The sequence below is a fragment of the Aethalodelphis obliquidens genome, unplaced genomic scaffold (genome assembly GCF_003676395.1).
Source record: "Aethalodelphis obliquidens isolate GAN/ISIS:26980383/991018 unplaced genomic scaffold, ASM367639v1 scaffold36, whole genome shotgun sequence".
Classification (NCBI taxonomy): domain Eukaryota; kingdom Metazoa; phylum Chordata; class Mammalia; order Artiodactyla; family Delphinidae; genus Aethalodelphis; species Aethalodelphis obliquidens.
Genome location: NW_020837980.1, coordinates 16,650,540 through 16,669,203, shown reverse-complemented (window position 1 = coordinate 16,669,203; position 18,664 = coordinate 16,650,540). Strand labels below are relative to the sequence as shown.

Genomic DNA, 18,664 nt, shown 5'->3' with positions numbered 1-18,664 from the left:
GACCCTGAATAGCCAAAGCAATCTGGAGAAAGAAAAATGGAGCTGGAGGAATCAGGCTCCCTCACTTCAGACTATACTACAAAGCTACCGTAATCAAAACAGTATGGTACTGGTAGAAAAACAGAAAAATAGATCAATGGAACAGGAGAGAAAGCCCAGAGATAAACCCATGAACATAGGTCACCTTATCTTTGATCAAAGAGGCAAGAGTATACAATGGAGAAAAGACAGCCTCTTCAATAAGTGGTGCTGGAAAAACTGGACAGCTACATGTAAAAGCATGAAATTAGAACACTTCCTAACACCACACACAAAAATAAACTCAAAATCGATTAAAGACCTAAATGTAAGGCCAGACACTATAAAATTCTTAGTGGAAAACATAGGCAGAACACTCTTTGACATAAATTGCAGCAAGATCTTTTTTGACCCACCTCCTAGAGAAATGGAAATAAAAACAAAAATAAGCAAATGGGACCTAAAGAAACTTAAAAGCTTTTACACAACAAAGGAAACCATAAACACAACGAAAAGACAACCCTAAGAATGGGAGAAAATATTTGCAGACAAAGCAACTGACAAAGGATTAATCTCCAAAATATACAAGCAGCTCATGCAGCCCAATATCAAGAAAACAAACAACCCAATCCAAAAATGGGCGGAAGACCTAAATAGACATTCTCCAAAGAAGATATACAGATTGCCAACAAACACATGAAAGGATGCTCAACATCACTAATCATTAGAGAAATGCAAATGAAAACCACAATGAGGTATCACCTCACACCGGTCAGAATGGCCATCACCAAAAAATCTACAATTAATGCTGGAGAGGGTGTGGAGAAAATGGAAACCTCTTGCACTGTTGGCGGGAATGTAAACTGATACAGCCACTATGGAGAACATATGGAGAGTCCTTAAAAAACTAAAAATGGAACTACCATATAACCCAGCAAGCCCACTACTGAGCATATTCCATGAGAAAACCATAATTCAAAGAGTCATGTACCACAATGTTCATTGCAGCACTATTTACAATAGCCAGGACATGGAAACAACCTAAGTGTCCATTAACAGATGAACGGATAAAGATGTGGCACATATATACAGTGGAATATTATTCAGCCATAAAAAGAAACAAAATTGAGTCACTTGTAGGGAGGTGAATGGACCTAGAGTCTGTCATACAGAGTGAAGTAAGTCAGAAAGAGAAAAACAAATACCACATGCTAACACATATATATGGAAGCTAAAAAAAAAAAAAGGTTCTCATGAACCTAGAGGCAGAACAGGAAAAAAGATGCAGACGTAGAGAATGGAGTCGAGGACACGGAGAGTGGGAAGGGTAAGCTGGGACAAAGTGAGAGCGTAGTGTTGATATATACACACTACCAAATGTAAAACAGCTAGTGGGAAGCAGCCACATAGCACAGGGAGATCAGCTCGGTGCTTTGTGACCACCTAGAGGGGTGGGATAGGGAGGGTGGGAGACGCAAGGGGGAGGGGATATGGGGATATATGTATGCGTATGGCTGATTCACATTGTTATACAGCGGAAACTAGCACAACATTGTGAAGCAATTATACTCCAATAATGATGTTTAAAAAAAAATAAAAGAATTGACACTATATATTAGAAGCTAAAATCAATAAAAGCAAAAAACTGGGGTGATTACTAAGTGGACAGAAAAAAAAAAAAGAAAAAAAGATACAATGGGAAAGTAAGACCAGGTATGTCTAGCCTGAACGCAATGCATAGATTTTCTCACTGTGTGTATACATATGGTGTGTGTCTTTGTGTATGAAATACACACTATGGGTGCCTGGATAAATCACACGAGCCCTTTAGTTCCGATACCTGCCTCTGTAAAATGGGGAAAATACCTCCCCAGGATTACTGGATAGGTATTAGTTATCAAAACACTTTGTAAAGAAAGCATCAATGCAAATTAAAAGTGTTAAACATTCTCATTCATTTTCTGTGCTTCTAATAATAAAGGCTCATATAAATGACAAATTCAAAAAAGAAAAAGTAGCAGCCTTTTCTGGCTGATAGTTTAGAAATGATTTAAAAGAACCTTTTGCCATTCACTAGTATCAGTTCACAAAGCTCTGGAGAAGAAAGTAATCTTTGAGAAGAAGACTCATCTTTTTAGCAATATATAAACCCTCTCAATTTCTCCAAAGCTAATATATAATAAACCTAAAGGAAAATAATTATCTCTTCTTCATCCTTTAAAATTTAAAACTTAACATGTTAACCACGTTTTCAATAAAATTCTCATTCCATACCAGAAATGGTAGTTCCTTAAACCCAAGTTTTAAATACTTGCTTCTTTTCTGCCCATAAAACACATATTATGTTTATACGTTATCAGTAACACAGAGGATGTCTTGGTGTAGAACATTTATTTATTTATTCCATGAAACACTTAAAGTTTAGGTCAGTGGGAAATAATTTTAATCAAAGAATTGTACATTTTCTTCCCACATATCTTGCTTTGTATTAGGAAATGACATTGTGACCCATTTCACTACAATATTACAAAATATTTACAAGAAAACATTAAAAATAACTCAAACATGAAAGGCAAGATGGGGTGAAATAAACTGTTTTTTTAGAAATCTCTACTCCAGTGCCCACAGCACACGAGAATCAAAACAAATAAGTAACAAAGATCCCCTTGATGACAAGTTTCCAAGGAACTGGAGTAGGGGAAGAAGTGGGATGAAAATGGTGGTATGAAAGGGGATGGATGTTAGCAGCACTGCTTCAATAACCAATCTATTTTGAATGAAATACCCTTTTATATGCAGTAAATTCTGAACAAGGCTAAACTTTAGGATATTCCTTGAACTGAAATTAAAAATACCCTGACAGTGAAAGTGGCTCTTTCACCTAAGCTGAATAAGGGCCTCTCTCTCCATGAACCACTGATGTGAACAGAAGCCTGTTCTAGCATCAAAAGCTGTCACAGCAGCCCTTCCATCTCTTTCATGAATGCTTCATAAACATCATCCTTAGTTTGTACTGAGACGGGAACAGATGGACCGGATTTGGGGGCTGCTTTGGCAAGAGGCACAGCAGAATCATCCTCTGACTTTCTCTGGGGAGTAGCAGTAGCCCCTTTATTCTCCCGACGTACCCTCAGTGCGGTGGGCACAAATCGAGTAATCTCTGCCTTGGGATTAGTGATCTGTGGCTTGGCACTGATGGTTGCTGTGGCTTTCTTCTCAATGGTGGCTGCGCTTGTATCATCCGCCTTGGGTCGCTGGATCAAGTTGGGTGGAGCACTTAAAACCCCCGGGTTCGGCAAAGGAGCTGGTGGGAAAAGCCCAGGTGGGGCAGGTCCAAGTGGAGGCACCAAAGGTGGGCGCATCATGCCAGGACGAGGTGGAGGGATACCTAAATGAAGGAGAAAACGGGCAGATGAATACCACAAGGATAAAATTTAACTACTATTAAGGATGTTAAAAACATAGGTTGACAATTTTTTTAAATGGAAAATTTATAGAAAATAAATCATGTTGTTTGCTATTTGAAACTCAGGAATATATTCTGATAGTAAAGAATATCTTTTATAAAACAGTATTCACCTTCTGTTTGTATCCCTGTACTTACGTTTTTTCCTCTCTCAATAATGTGCTCCTTTAAACTTATAAAGTAAAATTAACAACATCAACTGGTTTCAAATATGATCTCAAATTGTCAAATCTGAAATTTGACAGTCCAAGATTCTATTCTACCTGTAGATCACAGATGCTATCAGAACGAAGGTTGGGGATTTGATTCCCATCCGTTATTTACTGATTTGCACAACACTTCTCTCCCTCAAAAGGTAACTCAATGGATAGGAAATATAATTTTAACCCTGGAATGAGAAAATCTAATCACAAAATGTCACCATTACTGGAAAAGAATTCACGTCTTATTGTTGGCTCAGACATACCATCATCATTTACCAGGAAGTGCAGATTTAATTTCTCCAAATGCCTCTTTTAAGATTGTGATTATAAAATACCAAATTTCATCAAACCTAAGATGCTATTGCTTATACAGACTCATAATTATTCCAAATACCACTGAGAGAGAAAAAAAAAGTTCAAGTCCAAGCTGAGGAGCTTAAAAGGAGATCTTCACATTAAACTGAGACAGTCAGTGTAGTAAACCATACATACCTGTCACATCTAAGAAGACCACAAGGAAATTTGCATATCTAACCTTGATACTGGGTAAAGAGAATGGAAAAAAACATCTCCCTTGTGATTGTAAACTCAGTTGATACTCATGCAGATGTATGGCATGACTTCACAATTCTAAGTGTAGTCCTAAAAAAAAAGTCTTAAATGAAGAATTTAATCCAAAGTGTTCTGTGGCTGGAAAAAGTCCCTCATGTGATAGGTAGAATCAAAGGCAAATACCCTCTGGAAGAATTCAACTTCAATCTATGCCAAAAGCAAATAAAAACCACCATTTTAAGATACCCCTTGATTTCAGGATATTGAATGTGAAAATGTCTTAGAGCAAATGAGATATATAGTAGACAAGTTTTTGTCATAGAAATCAATGCCTCACCTGGAGGTGCAGGGGGAGGTAGCCTGGGTGGGGGTCCCCGAGGAGGAGGGCCAGGAGGCAGACCTGGAGGTGGACCAGGGGGAGGGCCAGGGGGTCGACCTGGTGGTGGTCCTGGAGGTAAAAGTCGGGGTAAAGGCCCTCGGAGCCCTGGCATTCCGGGTGGTCTCAGGAATGGAGGAGCTCCTAAAAAGAGAAAAGTGATTAGTTAATGTCAAACAAATATATTCGAAGTAGTAACTGTGGTATAAGGTGACTAAGATTTAGTTTAACTTATCACGTTAACCTGAAATCAGGTAACTTCAACATTTATTATGGACCATTTCTCTTTATTTCCCAGCACTGACAAAATCACAGCTCTGCTGGGCTGGAAATATATGAAGATGAGACTTCTTAAATGGTTCCAATATAAGCTGAAAATGGAATATAGAGCAGGGTGCTTTAAGGATCCCCTGAAACTCATTAAGATATACAGACAAAGACCACTGAGAATGTCATAAGAAAGGTAATTTTGCTTTGCACCAATCAGAAGAGGATGAACTCAACTGAAGATGTAATTGGCTGACTACAGGATGAAGGACTAAAATCATAATTAGCCAACAAGTTTTACATGTTGTTTCAAATTGTAAATAAACTTTTTTAAACTTTTAAGCCAAAGACTTGATTAACACTGATGACTCTGTCTCTAACTATAATGATTACACTGATATCCAAAAACTCCCAACCAAAGAAGGATACACAACAGTATTTACTGTGCTCTAGTCCTGCTTGCTACCAACTCAGAACTGGGTCAACTTGTCATATTAAAAAGTAATACTGGGCTTCCCTGGTGGTGCAGTGGTTGAGAGTCCGCCTGCCGATGCAGGGTACATGGGTTCGTGCCCCGGTCTGGGAAGATCCCACATGCCGCGGAGCGGCTGGGCCCGTGAGCCATGGCTGCTGAGCCTGCACGTCCGGAGCCTGTGCTCCGCAACGGGAGAGGCCACAACAGTGAGAGGCCCGTGTACCGCAAAACAAACCAAAAAAAAAAACTAATACTAAAGAAACTCCCAGTTACATACTCCAGGTTTCTGCCGACTAAAATCAGAACTAACCCTGAAAAAGGAAGAGCTTTGGAGAAAAAGATGGCTGTCAGAAGTACTATGACTTGCAAACAATGTTGTAGGAATGAGCAAGTTGTGCTTATCCTTTGAGAATCTTGATTTCTTAGGGAATTACACTAGGAGGAAACAAGAAATCATCAACACTAATGATGTATATTTTTTGAAATAACTTCATTTTAACCACATTTAGACTTATTTATTTACAACGTGTAAGTACTTACCTGGAGGTGGTCCAGGAGGAAGGCCTGTAGGAGGTCCAGGTGGCCGTAAAGGTGGAGCAGGTGGTGGTCCAAGAGGAGGTGGTCCTGGCATGGGAGGTGCTTGTATCTGAGAAGGAGGAACAGACTGTGGAGGAGCCTGCTGCTGTGAAGCAGCAGAAGATGTGCCATCAGACAGAGATTCCTCCTTATGCTGTTTCTGTGACTGCTTTTCTGCTTCAGAATCATCAGAATCTTCATCATCGTCTTCTGAAAATTCCTCTACTTCTCGTCCCTCCTCAGGGATTTCCTGACCTGAAAGAAATTTTAAACTAGGCACATGGAGTTGACTCATTTCTTACAGCCTGTAAAACAGCGATGCCTGAAACACATGCTCAATAAATGCTTTCTTAAAATTAACAATCAAGTCTTCTTCAATAAAATACTTAGATAACGCAAGAATAAAATAGTATTCTACTTATCCATGCTAGTGTAGCAGAGTGGAATGAGCCCAAGTTTTAGAACAAGACAGACCTGAACTTAAATGCCAGACCAACTACTTACTAGTCATGTAACTTTGGGCAGCTGAACCTTGACTTTTGAAAAACAAGGATTATGTCTCCAAACCTTGACTTTTGAAAAACAAGGATTTATTACTTGATTGCTGACATATTAAATAGGAAAATATATGTAAAGCAACCGGCAGGAGGAAATACCAAAAGGTGATTCGCTGTTCTTTCCCTGCCTTACCTGCCATTCGAAGCATCATGGCTTGAAGAGGAGTCAGCTCCTTCATGTTCTTCTTCTTCTTCCTCCTTGATTTCCCAGGCATATCTGCAAATCGCACACTCAGACCTAAAGGGTCAGAGAAGGGAGAATGGAGTGGATTGGGATCAACAAAATTCAGTATATGCTTACTATAAGACAAACGCTATAAAGTACTAGATATAATTGCTTCCCACTACTTGGCAGAGAGACATAGCCATATTAAAGATAGTAAATCAAATGCCAACTGATGGTAAATATATGCTACAGTGATTTCAAAGTTACAAATTTAAAAAATTTAAAGAATACTATTAACATCTTTATGCCAATAAAATCAAACACCCAGATTAAAATAATAGATGATTTTCTAGAAAAATATAACTTACTTATAATTGGTCAAAGAAGTGATAAGATCAGAACATAAAAAATTAAAATGGTAGTCAAAGAGCAAGCCCCTCAAAGGCACCTGGCCCAAATAATTTTATGAGAAAATTCAGCCAAACGTTAAGTTACAGAAATTTACTGTAAAAGGGCACAGGAAAAGACGGAATGCTACCCACAAGTTGAAGCTAGCATAACCCTAATACCAAAACTAACCTGCTGGCCAACATAAAATACAAGCAAATTGAATTCAATAGTGTTTTAAAAGAAAAATACATCATAAACATGCAGCATTGGTCCCAGAAATGCAAAATGGTTTAACATTAGAAAAGCCATGAATATAATTCATTACAATAAACAACTGAAAGAAAAATAATAACATCCCAACAGATACTTACGAAGTATTTATAATAAAAACTCTTAGCAAACTTAGACTAGAAGGAAACTTCTTAACCTGACAAGGGCTCTCCACTAGACACCTAAACATGCTAAATGGTGCAGTATTAGGAGCATTCTTATTCTTAGACGGTAAACATTTACAGGAGGATAGAAGTTCCATGTGGGCAGGGCTTCAGTATTATTTACTCTGCATCCTTAGTGTCTAGAAAAATGCCTTGCATATAGTAGAAACTCAATTATTAACTGAATGTCAAATTATAGTTAGGATAACTATTTCCAGCACATGTGCACTGATGAATATATATAAGAAAAACTAACTAGTAAAAACAAACAAAAAAAACTAGTTGGCTGAAAAAAAGGAAAATGAGGCAAATGATCACAATCTAGAGAAAAAAAGAACTGCTGTGGCTCTAGCAACTTTCTATTGATATTTTAAAGTACTAGGTCCTACCTTAAGTGTCCTCTATCATTTTTCATTACCAGCTCTATCCACCCCTTTAAACTAGCTTTCTGGTTTGCAATAATGATTCTTAAGAAATATCAGGAGAAAAATTTATCATTATTAATACTAATATCAGTAGTATTACTAATATATACTGTGTTGCAGCCTGCAAAAACAATTACCAAAGAAGCCCCAAGACTACTGAAATGTGACAAACTATACATTTTGTAAATTTTCTTGATGAATGCCATAGCTTCTTTCTAAAAGTATATGTAACTCAGTCTGAATTTATCATAATCAAACAAACACATAACACACATTATAAGTATGACATGTTTCCATTAAATCATGACTCCACTCACAGGTGTACCTTTATGTTAACTATGGTTCTCGTTCATGTAAGATACCACGAGCACAGAAAATTTAAAGGGCTTTGAATGTAGATATTTAAACAGACTCATTAAAAACACCCATGTGGTTTTCTTGATACAATTATGTGGTTATTCTCTCTTTCCTATACATATCCATGACAAAACATCTTTATGCTGTTGAATAGCTAAGAATAGCTATCTTTTTCCCCAAAAGTGGACTTTACCACATAGGCTTTTTTTTTAATTACATATACTGCTTAGATTTTTTTTCCCCCTCATAATTATCCATCTAGTACTTACTATGTGTCAACAACTTTGAGATTTTAGAAATATAAAGATGAATAAAGCATTGATCCCTCCTTTCAAGGACCTCACAATTGCCTTCACAGATCCATTAATAAATCAGGACCTTAGGCTTGTGTGCTTCTTATTGATCAATATCATGGAATTTTCATCTGCACATACCTGACTTCTTTTCTTCATTGTTTTCTCTCTCATTATCATCACGGTGCACAAATTCATCCCCTTCACTTTCTCCATCTGATCTGTCAGTGTCGCTGTCATCAGTACTGTCGTCATGCTTATCCTGATCCATGTCTTCAGGATAGCCGTCATCTTCACTGGTGCTGGAAACATCATCATCATGACCCCGTTGAGCTGAAAAGGGAGGAGGAAGCCGGAACAAGTTATACATGTGGATCCTCCACTACATGGTACCCCCAAATACAGAAAATCAGGCTATTTAACTCAAAATAATTTGTTTTAAAAATTTCTATGTATGATCTCAGCTACTCATATAGTCTGACAATATTTTCACTTGACAATCGTTTTAAATTCTTTTTGATAATGTAAGATTTTTTTCTAAAATGTTCAAATTTGAAAACAAATTCTACTTAGAAGGTTACATACAGACATGCACATACACAATCATTGTGACTGTATACAAGGATGCTCTAGTCTGATAATGATAAAGCTAAAAGGGAAACGGGTATCCAAGTTATCCAAGTCTTAAGGAATTGATGGTAAGAGAGTGACATCTTCAAGAAGTCTAATTTAAAACACAACAAACATTTCCATACTTCCTTATGCATGCTGCTTTTACTTGGGTAGATTCTATGATTTATCCATCTGTTGGTATATACATGCTATCCTCATTTATTTCCCAAGCTCTGAGGGTGGTGAACAAGATGGTTCAACAGCCAACATAAAAAATGATAGTGGAAAGGTCCTAAGAGCAAAAGGAACTCCTTACCAAGTTCGGGACTATATAACATGTCTTCATCTCGCCTACGAGGGGGAAGATCTAGGGCAAAACCCACTTTACGGCCATACATTTGCAAGACTTGAGGAGGAGGTGGACCAGGGGGAGGACCAGGAGGCTTCCTGCCAGGGGGCAAACGTGGAACACCATGTCCAAGAAGAGGAAGTATAGAAACTGCCCGAGTTGGAGGTCTGTAAAGAAAAGGTACAGTAATCACATTAATGAGGTATCTACTTCCTCTTCTGAACAATTTTCAAAGGATTTCTCATTTCATATCTAATCAAATGAGGAACTGCTTATATCCCCACTGTCCTTTATTTCCCACTGCATTAATTTTGGCACAGGACAGTCAAGAGACGCTTCTACTACACGCTGTTTGACTCTGTTACCACTTCATTACCCATAGGCTGAAGTCTTCTTAAGGATGGAGGGCGGCTGGGCGCCAGGAAGTGGAATGTCCTGGATCAGGATGTTGGAAGGAGCATGCGGCATATCTGGCAAAGGAATGCTCTCCACCTCCACATGCTGCGCATTCTGAAACAGGGAGAATCTTTCAATAAATAAGAGTAATCCCCAAACTCAACACTAAAAATTCAACATCAGCTGTTTCAGAACCTGGATTTGCTTTCCACCTAACACAAATATCATGAAAAACAAGAATACAAAGCTGCAAGTCAACATTGCTAAAGACTGCCAATCAACTGAAACTTCGGAATAACATATATTCAGTGGTAGAGCGTGGGCTCTAAAATTAGTCTGCCTTTGCTGAATTTCTGTCACATATGAGCTGTATGACTTAAGCAAGTTACCTTAGCTTCCTTATCTATAAAATGGGACCCATACTACCTACTTTACCAAAACTTTACCATTTGTTTTTTTTTTTACATTTTTATTTTGAGGCAAAATTTACAATGAAATCCAATGAGTTTTGACAAATGCATATACCTCATACTCCCTCCCAATCAATCCCTAACACTGTCCCAAGGCAACCACTGATACAAAATCTTTCCTCCGTAAATTAGTTTTGCTGGTGTTCAGTGGAATCATAACCATGAAGAAAGGATCGCATGTTTTTGAGATTTATCCATTAAAAAAATTTGTTTAAATCTCATGTTGTTTTGAGTATCAGTTGACCATTCCTTTTTATCATTGAGTAGTATTCAATTTTATGAATATATAACAGCTGATCCATGATCTTCTTAATGGACAGCTGGGCTGTTTCCACTCTTCAGCTATTACTGTATTGGCAGGTGGATCAATTTCTCTTGTATAAATACACAGATTTATATTTGCTGGCTCATGGGGGAGGTGTATGTTTAGTTGACAAGAAACTGCCAAGAGGAGGTGGTTCAACACGATCAGGTCTCCCATGAACAACTTTAAGAGCAGATCTAAACATAAAGTTTTAGTTTAGCTCTGAAAAGAAACTTGATTACCTTGACAGCATCAAAATATTGGCTAAGTTGAGCCCTCTTCTGTTCATATTCTACTTCTAGCTTTCTCAATTCTTTGTAAATATCTGGATTCTCTTTCTCATAGAGTCGTAAAATACGTTCAAAGGTTTCACGTAGCTTTTTACGCTTGTCTTTCAGCACTTTCTCATTTAACTGTGGCTGTTGCACTGGGTTAAACTCTGAGAGAAAAGAGCAGATTATGAAATTAAATACAAAAAAGTCACTTTGTCTAGGTATCAATAGGCTATATCATTTAATAAAAATCTCCTTATATGTTAAAACTTTTCAAAAGGATCCAGACATCAGATATATTCTTGTCAAAAGAAATGCACTATTTATTAAAATTCCACCCCTTTAAGAAGGCCATTAATTTTACTTCCTTTTCTAAGAAATGTCACCTAATTGACTTTATCATCATTGTAATAAAAATCAATTTTCACTCCTCTATGCTAACAACCTGATATAGTGAAGCTTCAGTCAGACAAACCTGGGTTTACATGCTACACTGGCTCTGTCATTTAATTCTGAGATCTCTGGCATTTTACTTGAATTCTCTGATCTTCAGCTTCTTCATCTGGAAAATGGAGACATCAACTACTTCACAATCAAGCTCTGATGATCAAATGAGAACACAAATAAAATATCCAGTGGTGTCTGGCTTACCACTCAACTATTACTTTTATATGGGTTAGTATTCCTTGTTTAGCTACCATATAAGTCTTTCTCTCCCATGTGTTCAACATGGGGCTTAATTTCAGGTCCCTAAAGGGACCAAGAGAGATTAGCACAGGACTCCCAGGCCTGCCTAGTCAACCATACCTGCCTCCCTCCATCCCCCTTGCCACTAACTGACTCAGAGATTAATCGGCATACGATCCAAATTGGGACCAGATCCTCGTCTGAGATTTTAAATATGGGAGAGAGAAGCTCTCACAAGCAGGAATGAAATAAAACTAGAGCAGTCTATGGCCTCATCTCTCAACCACCACTAATTCCACACACATATTCCACCTTCTATACCAAGAAATTCACTAGCAGTATGCTGACAGAGAGTGGTCAGACAGATGGACAGTCTTGCTAATGATATCTGGGTTTTTGAGACAAGCTTCCCTCCAGAATCTCCCAATTATGGGAGTCAAGGTACACTTTTTTCTGCTTAGTTTGTATTGAGTTTTATAAATTGTAATTAGAGCTGTGATGAATAGTGTTCCTTCCTTTTTCTTAAAAGAATCACAAGCTTAATTGTCATCTTTCTTAAATCCTATTAACTATTAACTTGATGACTTACTCAAAACTAGAAGTATGGCCTCAAACCACACTATTCCTAGTGTGATTAATGAAAGTGCTAAACGCTTGACTTTAAATCCCAGCTCTGCCACTTCCTAACAGTATAACCTTGAGAAAGGTACATAACGTCTCTGTGCCTGAGTTTCCTCATCTGTAAAATAGGGGCAATACACCTACCCAAAACAGTTGTCATGAAGATTAAATGAAAACGTGGGGAAAAAACCTGGTATGTAGCAAGGTAAGAGCTCAATAAACCTCAGTTATTACTATACAATTTGGGGTCATTCAGTAGGTAATATCCTGACATCCTAGGGCTAGGAATTGTCCCTACCAATATTTAGAACAGGCAACAAGTGGAATCAGTTATAGCTGAACTGGGAAAGACGCGAGATGATACAGCCTGACCCAGAACTCTTGCCCAGGCTGGCTGCAGAGGCTCTGCCACATTATTTCAGAAAGCTTGTAATACCATAACCCCACATAACTGGATTTTTTTGAACCCCATTTAATGCATCATTGAGAAGTTCCACTGTATCTCTTTTACTCACTATCTCTGTTTTTTAGGCAAACCACCAAACTTGTTTGGAAACCTTTGTAAACAAAACTTGTAAAGATCACTTTAACATGCAATTAAAAAGAAAAACAGCAGGGGGCAGAAGACAGAATTGGCAAAAATTTGACAGCTGAAAAGCATGGAGTTAGTTAGACTATTTTATTTTTGGATGTTTGAAAGCTACTAAAAAAAAAAGGAAAATGAAAAACTCCATGTTCTAAAGTTAAGAGAATGGGCTGAATATGGAATCCATTTTGTGACTCGTCGTCTGTATTAATTATAACTACCTAACGCCACTTTGCACCATTCTGACTCCTACTTTTACTTAATTGTATAATGTTCTGTTAAAAATACTTTCTAGGATTTTTTCCCTCACATACCTGCAAGTATAAAGTATATAAATAAGGGAAGTAAAGGTTAATTAAATATGTTATAGGATCTTTGGAACTTGGTAAAACTGCATTCTATTTTGAAGAGGTTTTGGTTAAACTAAAGAAACTTTTTTGTGAGTTAGGATAAAACTTCCAATGGCAGCATCACAGATGATTCTCAAGCAACTCAGATACAAGAAAAGACAACATGCAATTATTTCATGTGATTCCAGTTATGACAAAGCAGTGATATTGAAGATGCACATGATGAGACTGGATAAAATTATTCTGTTAAGTGTGAAAAAGGAAGAAATCCTAATACGATAGTTTTAAAATTTGATTTTAAGTATTTGATTTCTTCTATATCCTTACTAAGTGGTCAATTATCTTTGCATCTTCTCATTGGAAAAGATGGGAAATTGACTTATATTCACGGTGGTCCAATATTTAGATTTAAATGGTAGTTGCCAATATTAAAATACAAAACAAAAAAACCCCAAGGTGATTTCAAAATCCAGACTTAGTATTCTCTTAAAAAAATGAGCAAGCCAAACTGGGCTTTTGTTAACTTATAAAAAACAATTAGCTAAAGCTAAAGAATGGCTTCCCTCTTATTCTAGATGAGCTTTCCAGTTTGTAATAGCCCCTCACCCCACTGTTCTTCTAACTCTAAAACTAAATCTAAGCATCACATGCCATAAGCTTTTCTATATTTCTTGTGTCTGTGCTGTTTCACTCATTACCTGCCTGCCTCTATGTATCAGACTATTATCCCTGTTGTAAAATCCAGCACTTTATAAATTCTTACCCATTTCATCCAATTTTTCCATGTCCCGGATAATTTGTTTGGGATCCTTCATCTTTAAAACTGCAGCTCGTACCATCATGCGCTGTTTTTTATTCTTAGAAAAATGAAAAAAGAGCAGAATTTAAAGAAGCTGAACACTCCTGAGTTTTCGTTTCAATTTGTTTCAACAATCCATGTAAACTGAAGTTGAACTTCTCCTTGGTTTCTGATCACTTGTTTCAACCACCAGAAACAGAGTTATGTAATTAATTTCTTACTCCCCAAAATGTTTCAACTTCAGACAAAAAGATAAATGTTATTTATTAGAAGTGTTTTCTTAAGCAAGTATTTCTTTTTAACCTTGTGAGACTTAGCAGTTACTTAAGTATTTTAAGGGTTTTTTTTCTTAAAACAAAGTTTGCAGCTAAATTCTAAAATTATACATTAGAGAAAAATTTTGCAGAAATTTAATGTCAGCAATGAAACAAGAATAAACAGTTGAAAACTATTAAAAATCTAGGTTCTCTCAATGTGTTAAGGTATGATACTAAAAAGTAAACCCTTTCTTATTCTGGGGAAGCTTTTTGCCACAAACTCAACAACTACATAGTCAAGAAAATGGATGTACAAAGCTATTTATCATCACATTTACTTCCATTCACTAACTCAGTGGCTTCTAACAAAGCAGTATGTTATAATAAATAGCAAAAGAGAATTATTTTTTTAAGTATTTATTTAAGTCACTGGGAAGGGTAATCAAATAAACCATGTTACAGTAACCCATCATGAGCTCATCTACAAAATTATTTCAGTTCAGTTTCTAAGTACAGTATTTTGGCTTAGTAAATCTTACGGTTTGTTATGAGAAGCATAAAATATCTTTTCTGGAAAATAACTGGAAATGTTTTCTAAATCCACTCATCTCAAATAACAAGATGTGCCAAACTACATTTATATCTAACAGGATGCTTCTGAAATCGTACCTTCTTTAATTCTCTCTTCCGAGCTTCTTTTCCTTAAGAGAGGGAGAGAGGAAGAATATAAAACTTTAAAATCCTGAACATTAGCATTTTCTCCAATTTAATACAGATTACTGTCCGAGGTTGCCCCGTGCACTGTAGGATATTTAGCAGCATTCTTGCCTCTACCCACTAGATGCCAATAGCACCCTTCCAATTATGTCAACCAAAAATGTCTCAAGACATTTTTAAGTTCCTTAAAAAATAACTATGAATCTGAAAAGATGTCATAAAATACTAAATAAGAACTTGCAAAACAATTTGTTCAAAATTCCAAATACAAAGAGAATTGCCAATTCTACTTTGCAAGTCAATCAAATTAGAAACACGGGTACTAATTTTTTTCATGCTTAAAAGTTTTAATCATGTGCCCACTAGAACACTAGATAACTTTATACAACTGACACCTCCTAACACTGCTGATCTTATAATTAAGAAATAATAAAGTACACTCCCTAAAGCTTACAGTTTTTACCACCCCTCTTCTTCATCATTCCACATTAATGGACACTTACTGGCTTGGTCTGTGGGGTTCATAAATTTTCCACTCTTGGTGGATGATGTAGATCTCCGTCCCATGTTGACAATTTGTGTGGTTTACTTGCTTGTTTAAAAAACAAAACAAAAACAAAACCTAAAAACCTGCAAAGATAAAAAAAATAGCTTATTTTTCCTAGATTTACAAAATTTCTTCCTTTTTATATTTATAAAATTTTCTTCCTACCAATCTCTGAAAAGAAACTTTTATTATTAAGACCTTGTTCTTTCCCTAGTTTTGACTTTAGTGTGCAGGAAAGACAGCCTCAACTTCTCTAACCACAAAAAATTAGATTCCTATTATTATTTATAACATAATGGTAATGGGTCTGAAGACCACTATGAATATCATTAAGTCGTCAATTAACTTTCTTTTCTGGATCACAGCACTGACTCGTCAATTGAAAAAAATCAATCAAAAAATGCCTCAACAATATGACATAAACCATGTAGATGAGAAGCCATTAGTTCTTTTCCTATATCCTCCCTTTATTTACATGTAGGGTGAAAAAGGAATAAAAAGGGAACAGGGTAATGATCTGGGCTCAACGACAAACAGCTCAGCCTTGCCTCTCTCCACGGTTTCTTGGCATGTATTCCCATCATCTCTAAGACAGTAAGAACTCATTAATTTAAGCCTATTTAATTCAGATTTAGTTCTAATTCAGATGTAATTCCTGACGCTCAAGCAGAATCTTAAATCATAACTAAAAACACAAATATTCAAAATAAAGTATTGATATTATATGAGAGATCTTCTAAAAACATCAACATTAAGATATTTTATTAATAATGCCTACTTGACTCCTGATTTGTATTTTTTAAGGTAACCGAAAGGGATAACTGTGTTTGAGGGAACCTATTTTATAAATCAACATTTTAATTAACCGAAACACTATTATATCCCTTCTTCCTGTCATTCCAAATGAATGAGGTTTAGCTTTTTGATACTTGCTCTTTCCAATAATAAAGGGTGATAAAATTTCTTCCTTTTGAAAGCAGACACTTTTCAAGCGTGGGAAAGGTAAGATCATGAGGTAGATTTTTTAGCAGACCACAGAATTACACCTTCCCTTCATGAAGATTCTGTCAGGCAAGTTTATTGGTGAATGCGTCTTTCAGCAACTGTTCAACTGCCTTGCTTTCTGCTAAAAGCTTCCAAGCTGTTCCAGTGGCAACCGATTTGCCCTGTCAAGGGTTTCCTTCTCAGAAAAACCGGGAGCGAGGGAGAAGGAAGCGGAAACAAGCAAAATTAGCAGAAATAGAAGCTCTTACATCTTTGATGGCCTGGATCTTTTCTGCCTCCCTCTTTCAATTACCCTCAGGCCCGTGTTTTTAACCCTCCTCTCCCACACCTGAAACCTAGAATAGATACGAAGTACAGAAAATTTTTACAGAAGACACTGGAGTCTTAGTTTGCATGCACAGACTACTTTTCTATCTCAAAGCAGAGGTGATAGGGAAATCGAGTCACGGGGCTGTTCAGGGGAACTCTCAACAGTCAAAGAGGCTACAAAGAGACGGAGCCCAGGTCCACCATAGGAGCCAACAGCATTAGCAACTGCCAAAACCACAGCGACAGTTGACCCTGCCTCGAGGTGCAGGACATCAAGCCTAAGGCAACCAACCGGGCAACGTCAGGAGGCGGCGCTGACCGACCCGGGCGAAGTCAGCCGCTTGACCGCTGGACGCCGCGCCGCCCCAGGGGATCCCCTAGTCCGCGATCGCGGAGACCCCAACTGCTGAGAGGAAGAGCAGGGCGGAAGGGCCTGGTGTCCCCGGGGCAACCGCGCGGGCCCCGGGAAGAAACGGGAAAGATGAAAAAACGGAGCGGAACGATCCCGCACACTCACACTTCTGCTGGGCTCCTGGGGCTATGAGAAGCGGGGAGGGGACGATTCTCGGCCTCTTTGACTTCGTAGGGCCCTTCACCTCTGCCTCTCAATCAGCCCACCAGCCCCCGCCATCTTGAAACCTCGCGCCCCTCCGCCATCCTTACGTCACTTCCTGTCCCTACGGACCGAAGAGCTCAGCGTTTCTTCGCCCTGGAACCATAGAGAGTAACCAAGAACTCCAGGACCAGAGTGTGTTCCGCTACAATACAGTACCGAATTGGTTGGTTATAGACTAAAAGCCCGCCTTCACTACGCAGTACAAGAGCTTCATGTTGATTGACACTTACCTAGCCCAATAAGAATATGAAAATGAAGCCGGGGGGGGGATATATGATTGGCTGATGGGACCACTGTCCTACCTCGCCGCAGGCATTCTGACCTAATTTCCGGGAGCTCCATTTATTGAGATGCCAGAGGCCTGCGGATAACCGATAGGGAAATGTTTAGCGCTGTGCCCGTCACCTTGAATTGTGTATTGTAGGTTTTTTGTTTCCTTCATGACGTAAGCGCGTGCGATCTTTCGGGAGTTTCCGTTAGAAAACGAATCCCCGGAAGATGCGCTTCGCTAGCGTGCCGTGCGCCTGGAAGTTCAGTAGTTGTTTTTACACAAAGAATATTTGTAGACCTAAGCAATTCAGTGCCCGTGTTAGAATCCCAGAGTGCTAATCTACAGGATTAGTGTCTTTGAAGAGGAAATATGGGGATATTTGTACAATCAGTTTTAAATTTACGAGTGTGGAGGTTGGTTTATATTGGCTCTTTTAGTTTCTGGTCTTTTCACCCACCAAAAATCCTTTATGAAGTCACCATACAAAGGGGATTATTCCCTTAGCTCTAATCTTCGTCCTTTCCTTATCTTTTATCTGCTCTTTAAGACTCTTTTCCCCCTAAAGGTGAGTTTAAACATTAAAAAAATATCAGTACTATCACTTATAGGAAAATGTTAGATATAGGCCAATTCTTACTATCAGTTATAAATATTCCAAAATCTTGACGGAGGTATGTATTAATGTTTAGAAAATATTTAAATGTGGGCTTAACTGATAAGATTGATCCCTTACCTGAATTAACCTTTGTTTGAGAAAATTCTTGATTTGGTTTTAGACTGAATTCTGAGTCCGCAAGAGCAGTAACAAGATACAAGTTTATGAATCAGGTAATAAAAACAAAATAAAATTTAATTTTGAAGATGAACTAAATTGTGACATTTTGCAACTAATTTATAAAAGCAATGACAAGGTAAAGAAAAGACTACATTTGAAAAACTAC

The 18,664-nt window shown here is 37.7% G+C and overlaps 1 protein-coding gene across 1 annotated transcript; it reads right to left on the bottom strand.

Moving 5' to 3' along the window:
* Positions 1–2,394: 2,394 nt before the first annotated feature.
* WBP11 (WW domain binding protein 11) lies at positions 2,395–17,521 on the bottom strand. Its single transcript, XM_027129536.1, has 12 exons — positions 17,354–17,521; positions 15,479–15,605; positions 14,928–14,959; positions 13,966–14,059; positions 10,929–11,125; positions 9,893–10,026; positions 9,484–9,683; positions 8,697–8,888; positions 6,624–6,728; positions 5,898–6,188; positions 4,577–4,759; positions 2,395–3,406 (listed from the first exon to the last, which is right to left on the bottom strand). The coding sequence occupies exons 2-12, from the start codon at positions 15,540–15,542 to the stop codon at positions 2,973–2,975; spliced, it is 1,926 nt and encodes a 641-aa protein (XP_026985337.1). The 5' UTR covers positions 15,543–15,605; positions 17,354–17,521; the 3' UTR covers positions 2,395–2,972.
* Between the last annotated feature and the right edge of the window lie 1,143 nt (positions 17,522–18,664).